General features: G+C 37.7%; 2 protein-coding genes across 14 annotated transcripts in view; one reads left to right on the top strand and one right to left on the bottom strand.

Annotated features, from left to right (window-relative positions):
- The window catches only part of LOC126335274 (glyoxylate reductase/hydroxypyruvate reductase), an 88,661-nt gene extending 76,289 nt beyond the window's left edge, over positions 1–12,372 (bottom strand). The window contains exons 1-3 of one of the 8 annotated variants that reach the window (XR_007564845.1): positions 12,037–12,311; positions 11,712–11,950; positions 11,478–11,608 (exon numbers count right to left, since the gene is read on the bottom strand). Coding sequence is in view for 3 of the 8 variants with exons in the window: in XM_049998340.1 (XP_049854297.1) it covers positions 11,478–11,608; positions 11,712–11,887 (307 nt within the window). In the remaining 5 variants the exon portion in view is untranslated. Of the gene's footprint in view, positions 1–11,477; positions 11,609–11,711 lie in introns of all 8 variants that reach the window. The other 7 variants (XR_007564847.1, XR_007564843.1, XR_007564846.1 and 4 more) reach the window with 7 other exon arrangements.
- A 167-nt stretch (positions 12,373–12,539) lies between these two features.
- LOC126335273 (TGF-beta-activated kinase 1 and MAP3K7-binding protein 3-like) overlaps positions 12,540–16,421 on the top strand; it is a 430,472-nt gene continuing 426,590 nt past the window's right edge. For all 6 annotated transcript variants that reach the window (XR_007564842.1, XR_007564841.1, XM_049998334.1 and 3 more), the window contains exon 1: positions 12,540–12,630. The gene's annotated coding sequence lies outside the window, so the exon portion shown is untranslated. The remainder of the gene's footprint in view (positions 12,631–16,421) is intronic.

The following is a 16,421-nucleotide window of genomic DNA, read 5'->3' on the forward strand; positions in this document are numbered from 1 at the left end:
TTTGTTTGGAACCAGCAACAATGCAATCCCCCTCATTGTCTTAACCTGTGTGAACCGCCATCATTCATGGACTGGACTATAGAGGCATCACATGTAGTGGAGGAAGCTTGCAAGTATCTATATCTACATCTATACTCTGCATACCAATCTGAATTGCGTAGAGAACAGTAAGAATAATAGGTGGTGATCATCCTTCAAGGAATTAGGCATTCTAGCTGTATTGCGTGACACATATTACCACTAATGAAATTCATCACTAATAATCCATCACAATTTGAGAACTTTATTACTCGTTATTAAACCTGTCATTGACCTCGGCAACAACAATTTTTGATCATTTGCCCAATAACATAAAATTATCGAAAGGCAGCAAATCAAGTTTTAAACGTAACCCAAAGTCATTCTTCTTCTTTTCCATGGACCAGTTTCCATCTGAAAACTGGTAGGGGGAGAAAAAAGTAAGTTTCTTGGTACATCCCACTGTAACAGTTAACAGGGCTTTTTCGCATGCCATTTGTGTGAAATTAATGATTGCTTAAGCACCTCTGCACATGCTGTAATTAGTCTAAACTTGCAATCTTGCTTCACAACTCCTATGGAAACAATACAGAGCAGATTATAGTATATTCCTACATTCATCACTTAAAACTGGTTCCAGAAACTACCTAAATAGGATTTCACAGGATAATTTACACCATTCTTCAAGTTTTTGCCAATTCAGTTCTTTCAGGATCTTCATGACACTCTACCATGCATCAAATAAACCAATTTGTGGTGCTTTTCTTGGTATCCATTCAATATCCTGTTAGTCCTATTTGGTATGGGTCCCATACATTTGAGCAGTATTCCATGATGGGCCAAAAAAAATGTTATGTATGCCATCTTCTTTGCAGACTGACTGCATTTCCCAAGTATTCTACCAATAAACTGCAGCCTGCCACCTCCTTTATCCACAAATGAGCCTATGTGATCATTCCACTTCACAACCCTACAAATTTTTACACTCAAGTATTCATACACATTGACACATTCCAGCAGTGACACATTAATATTGTCGCATAGGATACCATATGTTTTCATTTTTTGAAGTGCACTGTTTTACATTTCGGAACACCTAAAGCCAATTGCCAATCTTTGCACCACTCTGAAATCTTATCCAAGATATGACTGAATATTTGTGCAGCTTTTCTCACAGAGTACTTCATTACAGATAACTGTTTCATCTGTGAAACATTTGAGGTTACTATTAACATTGTTTGCAACATGAACAGCAAAGGTCCCAACACATTTCCCTGGGGCACACCTGAAGCTGCTTCTACATCTGTCAATGACTGCATCTAAGATGAAATGCTGTGTTCTCCCCACCAAGAATTCCTCAATCGAGTCATAAATCTCGATTGATAACCCATATGAACATACATTTGATTATAAGTGTTTGTGTGGTACTGAGTCAAATGCCTTTTGGAAGTCAAGAAACACTGCATCTATCTGACTCCCTTGATCCACTGCTTTCAGAATGTTATGTGAGAAAAGTTATGTGAGAAAAATTGGTTTTCAAACTATCAATGTTTTCAGAAGCTGTGCTGGTTGGCATGGAGTAGGTCATTCTGTTAAGGATACTTCATGACATTTGAGTTCTGAATATGTTCTAAGATTCTGTAACAAATATACGACAAGGATATTGGACAGTAGATTTCTGTAGATAAATGGGACCTGTTCTTTCTACAACCACTGGGCACAGTTTCTTGTTCGAAGGATCTCTGTTACATCATGGTCAGAGAAGGTACTAATACAGCCACAAATCTGGTACAGAATCTGACAGTGATTCCATCAGGCATTAAAGCTTCGTTCAATTTAAACCACTCCAGCTGTTTCTCAAGGCCACTGTCACTAATATGTATTTCACTCATCTTTGCTGTAGTACACGAATTTAACTGGGGCATTGTTTCTGGGTTTTTCTTTGTGAAGGATCACTTTAAAACAGAGTTAAGTATTTCTGCTTTCACTTTGCTACCCACAATTCCATGAGTGTCTACACACACACACACACACACACACACACACACACACACACACACACACACACACACACACACACTGGTACTACTAAAATCTTTACATACAACCAGAATTTCTTCATTTTAGACTTATTATGTAGTAATCTCTGTTTGTTTAGAAGTTTCCTTACAGTGGCAGTATAGCATGGAAAGTCCTTTCCATCATGAACTGTTCCGCTTGGTACATATCTATCCAGTGCTTGGTCAACTATTATTTAAAACTTGAGCCACAGTTTCCCTATACGCTCCCGTCTGAGCTAAGAGTTTCAAGTTCATCACTGCTGCCTCTTTATCTAGTTTACTGAACATATAAATCTTCTTATTTGTTTTAGTTGCCCTTTCGTAAACATTGTTGCTAGAACTACCTCATGGTTACTGATACTAGTTTCAATGTAAACATCCTTAAAGGTGTCAGGTCTATTTGTTGCCATTAGATCCAATATATTTACATCATGAGAGGGATTCTGAACTATCTGTTCCAGGTGGTTTTCAGAGATGGTCTTCAATAATGATTCGCAGGATGTCTTGTCACACCCACCACTAACAAAACTGTAAGTACCCTAACTGATTATTGTATGATTAAAGTATTCTCTGATGATTACAATATGATAGGGGAACTTCCACTTACATATCTACACTCTACATGGCAGAGGGTACGTCCCATAGTACCAGTTATTAGGATTTCTTCCCGTTTCATTCATATATGGAACGCGGGAAGAATGATGGGTCAAATGCTTCTGAGTGTACCGTAATTATTCTAAGCTTATCCTAGACACCCCTTTGCGAGCGATACATAGGTGGTTGTAGTACAGCCCTAGAACAATCATTTAAGGCTAGTTTGTGAAACTTTGTTAATAGACTTTCTTGGGATTGTTTACGCTGGTCTTCAAGAGTCTGCCATTTCCATTCCTTCAGTACCTCTGTGAACACTATCCCATGGGTTAAACAAACCTGTGACCATTTGTGCTGCCTTCTCTGTATAAATTCAATATCCACTGTTAGTCCTATATGGCACGGGTCCCCACACACTTGAACAATATTCTAGAAACAGCCACACGAGCAATTTGTAAGCAATCTCTTTTGTCAACTGATTGCATTCCCCAGTATTCTACCAATAAACCGAAGTCTACCACCTGCTTTAACCACGACTGTACGTATGTAATCATTCAGTTCCTATCCCTACAAAGTGGTACACCCGGGTATTTGTTGAGCTGGCCGATTTCAATAATTACTCATTGATATTATAGTCAAAGGATATATATACAGAAAGAAACTTCCACATGGGAAAAATATATTAAAAACAAAGATTCCAAGACTTACCAAGCGGGAAAGCGCCGGCAGACAGGCACATGAACAAAACACACAAACACACACACAGAATTACGAGCTTTCGCAACTGGCAGTTGCTTCGTCAGGAAGGAAGGAAGGAGAGGGAAAAATGAAAGGGTGTGGGTTTTAAGGGAGAGGGTAAGGAGTCATTCCAATCCCGGGAGCGGAAAGACTTCCCTTAGGGGAAAAAAAGGACAGGTGTACACTCGCACACACACCAATATATATATATATATATATATATATATATATATATATATATATATAAGAAAGAAACTTCCACATGGGAAAAATATATTAAAAACAAAGATTACAAGACTTACCAAGCGGGAAAGCGCCGGCAGACAGGCACATGAACAAAACACAAACACCCACACAGAATTACGAGCTTTCGCAACTGGCAGTTGCTTCCCTCTCCTTCCCTCTTTCCTGACGAAGCAACTGCCAGTTGCGAAAGCTCGTAATTCTGTGTGTGTGTTTGTGTTTTGTTCATGTGCCTGTCTGCCGGCGCTTTCCCGCTTGGTAAGTCTTGTAATCTTTGTTTTTAATATATATATATATATATTTGTGAAGTGAAAAATTTTATGTTTCTGAACATTTACAGCAATTTGCCAATCTCTGCACCACACTGAAATCTTTTCCACATATGGCTGACAGCTTCTCTCATATAGTACTTCATTATCGATAACTACATCATCTGAAACAAGCCTGATTTTACTTTTAATATTGTCTGAAAGGTCATTAACATACAAAATGAACAGCATCAGTCCCAACACACTTCCCTGGGGCACACCAAAAGTTTCTTTTACATGTGACGATGACACCCATCCAAAATAACTGTGTCCTCCGTACCAAAAAGTCCTCAGCCGAGTCACAAATTTCACTTGGTACCCCAGATGATTATACTTTTGACAATAACCACAGGTGCAGTTCTGAGTCAAATACTTTTCAGAAGTCAAGAAACATGGCATCTACCAGGCTGCCTTGATCCAAAGCTTTCAGTATGTCATTTGAGAAAAGTGAGAGTTGGTTTTCATATGATCAAGGTTTTCGAAATCCGTGCTAGTTGGCAATGGGGAGGTCATTCTGTTCAGGATACCTCATTACGTTTGAGCTCAGAATATTTTCTAAGATACTACAACAAATCCCCGTCAAGGATACCGACAGTAGTTTTAGGATCACTTCTACTAACTCTCTCGTAGACATATGTGACCTGTACTTTTTCCAAAAAAATTGTACACTTTATTTTTTTTTCATGGGATCTATGCTAGATTATAGTGACAAGAGGGGCTAACTCAGCTGCAAATTCAGCATAGAATCTAACAGGGATTCCATTGGGGCCTGGAGCTCAGTCAAAATTATTAAAATTGAACAGTTTATCAACACCACTGACACTAATAGTTAATTCATTCATATTTTCAGTAGTATGAGGATCAAAGTGAGGCAATTCTTCTGGGTTTTCCTTTGTAAAGGATCATTTGAAAATGGAGTTAACCATTTCCGCTTTTGCTTTGCTACTCTCCATTTCAGTTGCTGTCTCATTTGCTAGGGATTGGACATTAACTTTAGTGCCACTAACAGCCTTAACATATGACCATAATTTCTTTGATTTCTGCGAAATATCACTTGACAATACTCTGCTACAGTAGTCATTTAAGGCATCACGCACTGCTCTCTTGATGGCGAAATGTGTTTCATTCAGCATCTATCTATAGTCTTACACATTGTTTTACACCTATTATGCAGTAATTCTGTTTCTTTAGAAGTTTCTTTACAGTGACTTGTATAACATGGAGGTTCCCTCCCATGATGAACTGTTCTACTGGGTACATATCTATCCAGTGCATTGCCAACTATTCTTTTAATCTTGAACCAGTGCTGAAAGTTTCAAGTTCCTCATTGAGATGAGATATGACAGATATTTAATCTAATTTACTGAACATTATGTCTTTCTGCTTGTTTTAGTTGACGTTTGTAATTTGGTAATCACTGTAGTCACATCTGTATCATGGTCACTGATACCAGTTTCGATGCGGACATTCTCAAAGAAATCGGGTATGATGATGTTATTAGATCAAATGTATTTCCATCATGAGTGAGGGTCTAACTACCTGTTCTAGGTGTTTTCTGGGAAGCCATTTAGTAAAGTTTCACAGGATGTCTTATCATGCCCACCACTAACAAAACTGTAATTTTTGCAATTAATTGTTGGATGATTAAAGTCTCTACCAATGATTGCAGTATGCTCAGGGATTTTTTTGTACAAGTGAACTGAAGTTTTCTCTAAAGTTTTCAGTTACATATGGCAATGAATCTGGTGAGGGACAGAAGGATCCAATTAGCATTTTATGCCCACCTCTGATAGTGACTCTTGGCCAAAAAGTGTCGCATGCAGCTTCAAGTCCTGCTTGCTGGATTTGAGTTTCTTGTCTACTGCAACAAATACACCACCTTCATTTCCCATTTGCTTATCCTTTTGAGATACCCAAAAACCTCACTGCTATCAGTTTCATGTTTCAACAGCTTTCTGTACCTAATAAGCACTTCAAACATGGGCATTTTGTTTCAAATGCTTTGGTAGTTTACCATTAGTGTTTTAATACTCTCACCTATGGGAGGTGTTTCTTTTGATCTTACACTGATACTTCTGGGTGTCCTACAACTATTGTTATCTGGATCTAAATCTAAATAACCATTGTGTGCACCCCCATATACACATAGCAGCCTCTGATGTGTAGTGCACACCTAACCTTCCATACCAATAAACTTAGATTTTATCTGAAGTTTTCGTTTACCTCAGTGGTGAGTCTGTAGTAAATAGAAAGATGCAATTAAATTTTACATGTATTGTTGACACTTAATCTTGTCCAAACAATCCCACATGTAGCTTCAATTCACATCTCAATGGATTTTGGCTTCTTGTCTACTGCAACAAATACACCATCTCCATTTTCTATTAGCATATCCTTTTGATCAACACTTAAATTTTCTCCAAAATCTCGCTGCTGTCAATTTCAGGTTTTAAATTGCATTCTGTACGTAGTATTATGTGAGCTTAATTGATTTTTATGACTACTTCGAACCCTGGCATTTTGCTGCGAAGTCTTTAGAAGTTCATCACTATAATTTTCTTACCCTCACCTATGAGGGCATTTCTTTGGCTCTTACACTGACTTTCCTGGGTCTCATACAGCTACCAACATATGGGCTGGATGGACAGTCATTTAATCTAATAAAACCGTTGTGTGGAACCTCACACAGTCAGCTATATGGGTGGCAGCCTCTGATGTGAAACACAGAGTTGATCCATTTAAAGGGACCAAACAGTCCTCAACCACATGGCCCAAGTCTAGGAACTCATGGTCTAGCTTACCACAGAATGTTCACAGTCCCTGATTCAATCCTCCCACTTTGGAACTGGGGGGCCATAATCTGCTCTGGGGATAATACTGCAGAGAGTAAGCTTTGCTGAAACTCCATCAGCAAGACCACGGTTGCTAACCTTCCCCGCGAGTCACTAGAATGATCCAAATATGACCCCAAGACCCAGTCAGCAAGTGTTGTTAATCCCAACATGCGCCACAATCTGCAGCTGGTTGCTGTCAGAATAGCTTCTTTTAATATGTTTCAATGGTAGACAGTACCTCAAACTTGTTTGTTAGGTGGATGGGTGTAATATCTTGAGTTCTCTCTAGTACCTGATTCCCCCATATGGATGGATAGCCTTACCACTGACACGCCACTCACAGTAAGCGGTCAAGAAGTAATAGATCCCGTACTTCCTGGAGACAAGACAGGATCCACAGGGGAGCATAGTACTTCAAGTACCTACGGCGTCTCAGCAACATAACTCTCAGCAGCCCTCCCAGCACATCCATTCACAACAGATTCCAATCAGTTGACAGTGGTCACATCGGTTTTCAGCTGCATACGCACAACAACATAGTCATCCTGTGCCCATGCACAGCATCCACAGAGGGACTGCACTGTGGCTGGTGCTGTATTTTACAAAATAGTAGACAAACTGCTTATACTAAGTCTGTTGATTCTCTTTAATTTTCTGGGTTTGACATGTTGCAAGTATTACCAGCAGCCTTTTAGAACTTAGGTGATTACCAGCCAAGACAAGACACCTATTTCAACAGAAAATCTTTGTATAAAATTTAATGTCACATTATGAAATGTGAATTATCTGATCATCAAATCTGGGTAATTAGTTAATTATAGAAATAGAGGCTAATAATATATAAATTCATGTACCACTGCTAACAAAGATAATGTAATTCTCATGGAGAATCACAATGCAGTTTTAAAGAAACTATGTTTCAGATAACAACTGAGAACAAATCTACTTTATATATTCCAAATATCACCTGTAGTGATATTCTATGTAAAGTAGGACACACGATATTTAAAGTTTAAAATTTGGTACTTTTTATATATTTTTTGAAAAGGCTGGACTTTTTACTGCATGGCAACAATGGTTTGTGGCCCATTATTACTTACCCTTCATAATTTGTAGCCATTTTTATAACGCCATACACTTTTCATATGATGAGACAGTGAATTGTTGGAGACTTTGGACCTTCATTTCAACTAACTGGCACGTTAGAATTAGCATACCATTATTTATATTACTGTTACATATCCTAATGTATTGCGTAGAGTATAAAACTGAAGTAGGTAAATTATAGGTTGGCGTAAATAACATAATACAACAGCATGAACTTTCATGCAACATGAGTCACTTTCATATAATTAAGTTTTTATGCCAAGAGGGAAGTTAGGGAAAACTTTATCTTGTTCAGTAACTTACTTCTTAGTGTGAATGTGTAACTAATATCACTACCAAAAATTTCCAAACTTCAATCAATATTGTAAAAACAGAAAATTAAATGTGTAAGGTGAGTCACGAAATTTGAGTCACAGTTGTATTATTTTAAGATCAGAAGAAGAGGATGCCCTTAGTAGATGCAGAAAGACAGAGTAGGAGAAGGGAAAAGTTACAGAGTAAAGAAAAATATGAAAAATTTAAGAAGCAGCATCTGGAAGCAGCTTGAAAAAGCCAGCAAAAACGAAAGTTTCTACAGTTGAATCAACATAAGCAAGGACTATTATTAGAAGAAAGATGAGCTAAAAACGGGGAGAGAGTTTGAAAACATAGGCAACATAAGATGCAAGATCAGCAACCTAGTAAAGCAATTTTATCATCATATAAGTCACACAGTGCTCTGGATAAAGCCATAGCTCGGACACTGCAATTGCTTACATTAACAAGGTACTGTCAACTATAACTGAAAATTTGAAGGTAGTTTCAATGTGGTCAGATGGACCTGCCTCACAATTTAAAAACAAATATATTAGTGCTGCTGTACCTCAATTTCAATCATTTCATAATGTGGAAATCTACTGGAACTTATTTGCTACATCCCATGGTAAAGGAGCTGTAGATGGAATTGGTGCAGTTGTGGAACAGCTAGTGGGGAATGCATTGAAAAAGCGAAAATTCATAGTAACTGATGCATCAACTTTCGCTCAGGTAGCTGCAAGTACAACAACTACGCAGGTTTTTCCATGTGTCTATTGATGAAATTCAAGGAATCAATGTGAAGCTTAATCTGAGCAAATATTTTCTTCAGCACCATCAGTAGGTCCTACAAAACATTAAATGCATTCAATGCTTTCACTACAAGAAAGGAGGACTACAAACATATCTGTTGTCTTCAATGAATTTTGCTACTGCAGATCATCATCGTGAAGAAACTATGGGAAGTGTGAAAACTGGTACCTGGTACAAACTAGAATATGACAGTAAATTCAATGCTGGAGAAGTGTGTGCAGTTTTTGGAAATTCTTACTTAATCACTGCAATGCAGTGTGCTCGTCACTATTTGAAATGGCCTGTAAAATGTGGTGAAATTATAAAGAAAATTAATCCACTTGATGTTGTCAATGCAAGAGGATATTTTCATTTCTCTGACTTTTAATTGAATTTACAATTCATTTTCCCCAGATGTCATACTCTTATAATTTTTCATAGTTTTTGAAAAGTGAAATGTTAATGTTAAGTTTGTCTTATTTGGCACATAATGCCATATTTTCATTTCTGTGCTTGCAGCTAAAAAGTTTTCCCAACAAGAAGTCGGAAGTAACAAGAGTCATGTATGTAACATTGAGTTGCGTGCCTGTTTCAATATATTACAATATTTCACATGTTATAAATATTTTTAAAAATCTATAACTCTGTCATTTGAATGTCAATCTAATATGTATTTTCTGTGATAAACACCAGATCCATACTCCTAATAGACTGAGGACACTCTTGAGCTACAATGCATATTATGAATAGGATGTCCCAAATTTGCAACTTCAGTCATGACACAAATTACATTCTTGTTCTTTAATTTTAATGCTCTTCCCTGCTTAAATAACACTTCAAGATCTTTGCCTGAATAACACAATTTATAATGATGATTTACAAAAGAAAATATGGCTTTATAAAAGATAACAAGTCAACATAATAAAACACTGATTTCAAAATTTAACACGAGTCTCCATGGAATCTCCCTGTAAGTTGAAGGAAGAGCCAGTAAGAAATGCATACATGCAGTAATTTTCCACCTGTACTGAAAACTACTGCAGCAAGAAAAGGGGGCAACTAATAACACACAAGGTTTTAGCTACAGAGAGTTGTCATATGTACTGATCCCTGCAATCTAACACTAATTACTATGCAAAATACTACACAGTATTAATTTTAGCATGTTTGTTATGTTTAAAACTAAAACTGGATATAAAAAAGAAAACAGTACAAATAAACAATAAAGTCATGCAACAGTTTACGAGTTTTAATATTTGGCGCAGCTGACTGGGTGAACAGCAAAAACAAACAAACAGAAGAATAAAAAAGAGCTTGAGTGTTTTTAGCAAACTGAACATGGTTTTCTAATCGAAGCTCCCATGTGCCACAAAACCAAATGTTTACAATCAGTTTGTAGACCCTACTTCCACTTTTGATTTTATGGCAGGGGGGCACTGACTATTAATGCAAAACTTGTTTAGAACCTTAAGGTTCTTCATTGAGGAGTTTGGAGATGTATATTGGAAATTAGTACAACGTATGTGGGGAGAAAAAAAAAGTGAATGGATCGGAGAACAGATTACAATGGAAGACATAACAAAGACTAATGAAACTGGAGTGGTCAGGACATACACCCAGGTAGCCCTTTGTGCTGGTTTCCAAGACATATGGAAAGACTGATATGAGAATCTAATGGAAGTTGGGTAGTATACGAAATTAGAAGACAAGCAAAAGCAACATGGGAGCATACAGTTAAAAATAATAAAGTATGAGAAAGTCTAGAAGGCAGCTGTGGTTGGCAAACAATCGTTTATGATTATTAAAAGCTAAATATTTGGTTGTGAACCAGTTGCTGTTCTTTGCTACACTACTTTATTAAATATGACCACATATGATGTAACTGTTTTGGTAGGTAATAAATATATTTTCAGTACTGCAATGATTGCAATTGATGCACACACTTGAAAGGACTTCTACAACAGCACAATAATGGTAAATTTATAAAAAAAAGCATACTTTGTCAATAATTTAGTTTTCAAAACAGGAAGTGAATAATGATGCCACTACAAACCATATTCTGTAATTGTGAATCTCCATGTGTGTTATGTGGAATACCACAGGCATCTACTCTCACAGTACCTGTATATCAATTCTTATGTTCTCCAATACATACAGTACAGTACAACTGAAGTATCCATTGCTAAATGAAGCACCAAATGCACAATAGGCGTAGTGAAAATTGGTAATAAGAGCTGTAAGTTGTTCTGGGCGAGATTCCTCAGTGTGTCATAGAAGTCAATAGGAAACAGTTTTTACATAATTGCTCAGTCTCTGTTATATTACAGGGCCAATTTGCAACAATTCGGTACACTCTACCGATCACATATGCTATGATTTTAGACTAATGTGGAAACGTTTTACATGTTAAGAAAGCAATACATAAGATGGAGTTTTGTGTTTATCCATTAAATAATTTTTAACGTCTAAACTTAAAACAATAGATGTCTTACCTGCACTATCTAACACTTCCTTGTCAATTTTATCCGTCAACAAACAAAATAGTGCATCCTTTCCTTTTATTTGCGTCATGAGTTCTGCTCTTTTCACAGGGCATTCTTGTTGCCAAACAGTGACATCACAACTGAAAGCAAAATTGAACTTTTTTACGCATGAAGCACGTAGACGGTTATCTGGTGGAATTAAAATTTGTTTGTACAATGGTAAGAGTATTTCTTTCGATTTACCTTTCCTGTAACAGCTGAATTGCAGACTGTGGCACGTTCGGATGAGTGACGTAAACTTTAAACCGTCCCATTCCTGTCGCCTGTGAGAGAAAATGACTCTGTTGTAGTGACTTGGCCTTTCTGAATATAATTTTACCGCAGCTGGACCATTGTTTCCAAAGGTTTTGATAAATCATGAAGAACCGTTCTTCTCTTTATTTCTGTATTATCCTTGTCAAGCAGCTACACGTTATGGTTATCTATAAAAGCAAGCACAACTCAAGGACATGACTTTCAAAGGGCATGTAAACAGAACAGTTTGTAAATGTTATGTATTTTTTCCTACAACTTCTCTCGCAGTCATATTAGCCCTGGCTTCAAGTTTTGGCACAATCAGGTCGAATTAAAGCAAAGCTACGGACCTTCCGTCCCTTCGACAAAATAGCTACGTCCATTATTTTATATTTATTAAATCTGAAAGTCCATAATCAATTACTTTACTCGCTGTGAGTTTTGAATTTTTAAATACATTCTTCCCCATCTTGCGTATTTTACCGGTGTTAGTTTGCTTTGCCCGAAGAAATAATTGTGATCACTGCTGCTCTCTTGCGGCAACAGGTCAAACTTTTTCCAAGTGAAAGATGTTTTTTGGGATGGTAGTCAGTGCTATCTATACTTACAGACCCTCAACGACTGTTGCAAAAGGAGGAGGATACAATTTGTGCAACAAGTGAATGGAAAGGAAAGTTTCAATCAATGAGTTGGATGAGAGAGATTTCATCTGTGCGAGGATACGTAGTGCAGTTGCTCGAAACGTTTCAATAGTTTAGATTTTTATAGTGATAAGGTAGTAGCTACATCGAAAAACAGTTGTCTCTCCCTCCAAATAAGTCACGCCTTTCAGTTTGTTTTCAAGAGACTTGAAGTACATCGTTGATTGGTAAGTTTCCTCAGTGTTTATGAAGCGTAAATAGAATTGCTCGAATATATATACTTCGTGTTTCATTATTAGTAGGTTAAATATAAAGAGGTGATGCATGCTAACTTTAGAGAAGTATCCTCTTCTGTCGTTATTTTATGTCAGAGTGAAAAATCTTCTTTGGTGTTTTCGTACCTGTTTTGACTTCGTTCATTAGTGAAATTATAAGATGTACTTGGGACTGACGAAAACAGATGTTAAATGGAAGTGTCAGACTTTAATATAATGTCTTGAAGTATACAACTTTTGCAAGCATTTGATCAGTGAATCCGTGACAGTCTAAATTTTTTACTAAATCGTTGCACTTCTTGTTTTCACGTAATATGTTGTTTTTGTTAGGCGCGCTTGTCACAGGCAACGGCAGTTAGAAGTTACATTCGATTAATTTTACGTAATTATATCCATCTTCAGCTAGTCAATGATTAATATGAATTAACCGTAGCTTATTTCATTCTCAGTTAACAGCGTAATACAGCGACAAGTTCGTGACCAGAACTCCTTAAACATAATCTTAGTGGCTTGTTTCGATATCGAAGCGTTTACGCTGCTTAGCACTCTGCATGTAAATAGCATGCATCAGATGAGATAGTAAACTCTGGCGTTCCGAGTGTTTTTAGTGTGCGGTAAACAGCAGATGTGACTGTCACTGTGACCCGTGGCAGCTGCAGCACGTGTTGGCTATAGAGGTGTTGATAAAGAAAACGGTATATCAGTTGTGGATTTATGGTTGGTAGGGAATATTTGTAAAAAAAAAAAAAAAAAAAAAAAAAAAAAGCCTACCGCAGTGGGGGAAAAATGAAAGATCTACTCAGTTGTAGTCATTGTTGTCCGTATGAAATGTAACGTTCGTAAAAATGGTATAATATTAATCAAACGAACGCAATAGATCGGAGAACATTCGGCGAAAAATAATTTTGAAAAGTTCTGTGTAAGCCAAACTTTGTTACTTGTATCTTGAGTATCGGTGTGACAAGAACAAAGAACCATGGTAATTTTAGTGGACTAGTAGATAAAAAATTCTGGTGGCAGTCTTCCCAATAGTTACGTGCAGAAATTGGCTGCGCTTGGCCTTGAATCTAGTGCCAAATGACACCACATGAGAGGTACTCTCTCGAGAGACTGCGGAACACCAGCACCAAGCAAAGCAACATTTCAGGAAATTTAAGTTATATACGTGAAGAGGAGATTGATTGTGTATTCTTCTAGGATTCATGCAGAAATTTGTAAAAGGTGTTCGAAATTAATCGGACAAAACACTATCGGCTGTTTCATCATTGTTCCATCACACTTCACGTTAAGAATTTCAGTCGCTTTACTTACCTGTGTTTCGAAGATCGATTTGGACAGCTGCTCAAGTACGGTCAGGCAGTTTTCATTTTAAACAGCTGCTTTTATTCCGTAGCTGATGAATCGAGAACAATATAATTGTTTAAGTATAACAAAGCAAGTCGCAGAAAACGTGTGCTTCAAACCACTACTTCTCGAAGAAGTTCGTGCCCTTTGAAGAAACCAAAGCGCCCATTCAAGATGACATGCTGGAGGACTGCCTTGTAAGAAATCATAGTCTTGTTAGAGTATATATAAGAAGACTTGTGACAGATATCAGTATGGGCGAAGTCTACTGTCTCCATAAATTAACATTAGTCTCAGGAACAACATGCTGAACTAAACTGAATTCACATTGAACTGATTTGATCAATCTGTTTACTCCGCCGTAAGGTCTGTGAGAGATTGTTGCTTATGGATAATGCGAAAAAGGGTTAGAAAAATCCAAAGCTATCGATCCAGGTAACTGCTGATGAAACGAATTCACAATTGGCAGGAATACCCCGGAATATGCACTGACCTTTCTGATTTTCCTTGGCTTATGAAGCCATTCCAAACGAATGTTGTGGAAAGTAACTAAACTGCGATCGAACTCTTTGTCATCTCTGTTAGAACATTCGGTATTCAGTTATTGTTAATGACAGATGTCAACAGTCTGTTGAACCATAACGAATCGGAAGGTACCGCCACTCTTGTACTTCAAGCGTTTCAAAAGCAGCAGCTTTCCCCCATTTTAAGGGGAAAGAGTGGGGATGGCTCGCTGGACTAAAGCCTACAAAACATAGTTTTGTGATCTTAATAGTTCATTCACTGTGGATGTATACTAAGCGCTTCACAGTACTTGTCAGATAAGCGCCCCCTGCGGCGAACTCACGGCGCGTTTTGCCATCGCAGTGGAATCGACAGCGTCCGCCGTAAGGATGATTGAGTGGTTCTCAGTTGTCACAGAGTTAACAATGAACCCAAAGACCCCTTCAGTTCAGCTTTGTATAGAATGTTAGTGTGACCAGAGAAAGAAGCTGAAGTATTCTTTACATTTAAAAATGAACAAGAAGTTTTTTTCTGTTTGTATTCACGGGTGAAAACTGTAGGTGACTGCGAACTAAGTAGTCATAAGCAGAATCTGACTCATCCTAGGGGAGCAACAGAGTAGTGATTTCCTAAATGTGTTCGACTCTTGATAAATGGGTTGAAACAATGTCACTTTTAAATTAATTCGGGGAAAAATGCAACTGGAGCAAAGTACTCATCACTGGACAAACTACGCACGCCTCACAGAAGTGACTGAAGTGTTGGCGTCCCTAAAAACGAACCCAATGTCTGTCTTCCTACAGTAGAAAAGAAAATTACGATGGGCGCTATCCATATTACGGCTAGGTCTCCCTAAGCAATGTAAAGGTAACCTAAATTCTCCGTGAATAGCGGAAGCAAAGGACCGCATAATAACTACCCATCCGTATAGGACTGGCAAAATGGCTTGTTTCAGAAAATGATCTCAAATTATTACGGTCCAGACTTTTATGGGAAACGTTTGTGGTGATCCTGAGGGTTGTCGTCCTGTTAGATTTCGCTTATTTGGTAGTTGAGACACATCCCTAATGAAATAGGCTCCTCGCTAAAGAATAAATGAATAAAAAATATTTAATATGGGACGGTTAGATCGGTGATCTTTTCTTGCAGATCGTTATGGACAAAGAGAACACAAAATGTTAAGTCATGGAACCCCAGTCTCCAAACCTTCTTGAGGTGCTGTGCGTACAGTTACGTTCTGCCAACACATGGCAGACTGATTTCTGACGTTTTCAAACGTTCGCTTAGTTTCTCTTCCTGTCCGGAATCTACGCACTGCTGGTGATGTGCGCCGCACGAGCCAAATTAAGCGACATATTACACTACTGATTAGAAAAGGAACATTTATCGGCGGACCCTTAAAATTTGCAGGCTCAGTTACAGTAATATATAAAAAAACCTTGAGGCAAGGTTGAGAGAGTCACTAAAATACCACTGATAAATGTCCTGTTACAGTCTAACAGCATTCAAAGAGAGTCTTAAGATCCATTATTCCATTCATTTTTTTTTTTTTTTTATAGCCGAAGTGGATAACTTCCGCTGATAACAGTTAATATACCGCCTTCCACTGGTTCCTCTCAACTTACGTAAAAATCTTCACAAAGACAAAACAGAGTAACAGTATAAAGAAACAAAGGTCGAGAGTCACACCAAAACATTTCAGATATTCAAAACAAGCGTCCAGAAGTCGGTCTTTTCTGCCAACACCTCCTTCAGCTAGCTAATGGCTCCATCATCTAAAACAAGGCCTCTGTTTAGTGGTTACTCAATAAGCTGCAACACTCTAACGCAAAAAATCAACTCTCACTCCTCTCACATGACATACTGAAAGCTTTAGATCAAGGCAATCAGATAGA

The sequence above is a fragment of the Schistocerca gregaria genome, chromosome 2 (genome assembly GCF_023897955.1).
Source record: "Schistocerca gregaria isolate iqSchGreg1 chromosome 2, iqSchGreg1.2, whole genome shotgun sequence".
NCBI lineage: Eukaryota > Metazoa > Arthropoda > Insecta > Orthoptera > Acrididae > Schistocerca > Schistocerca gregaria.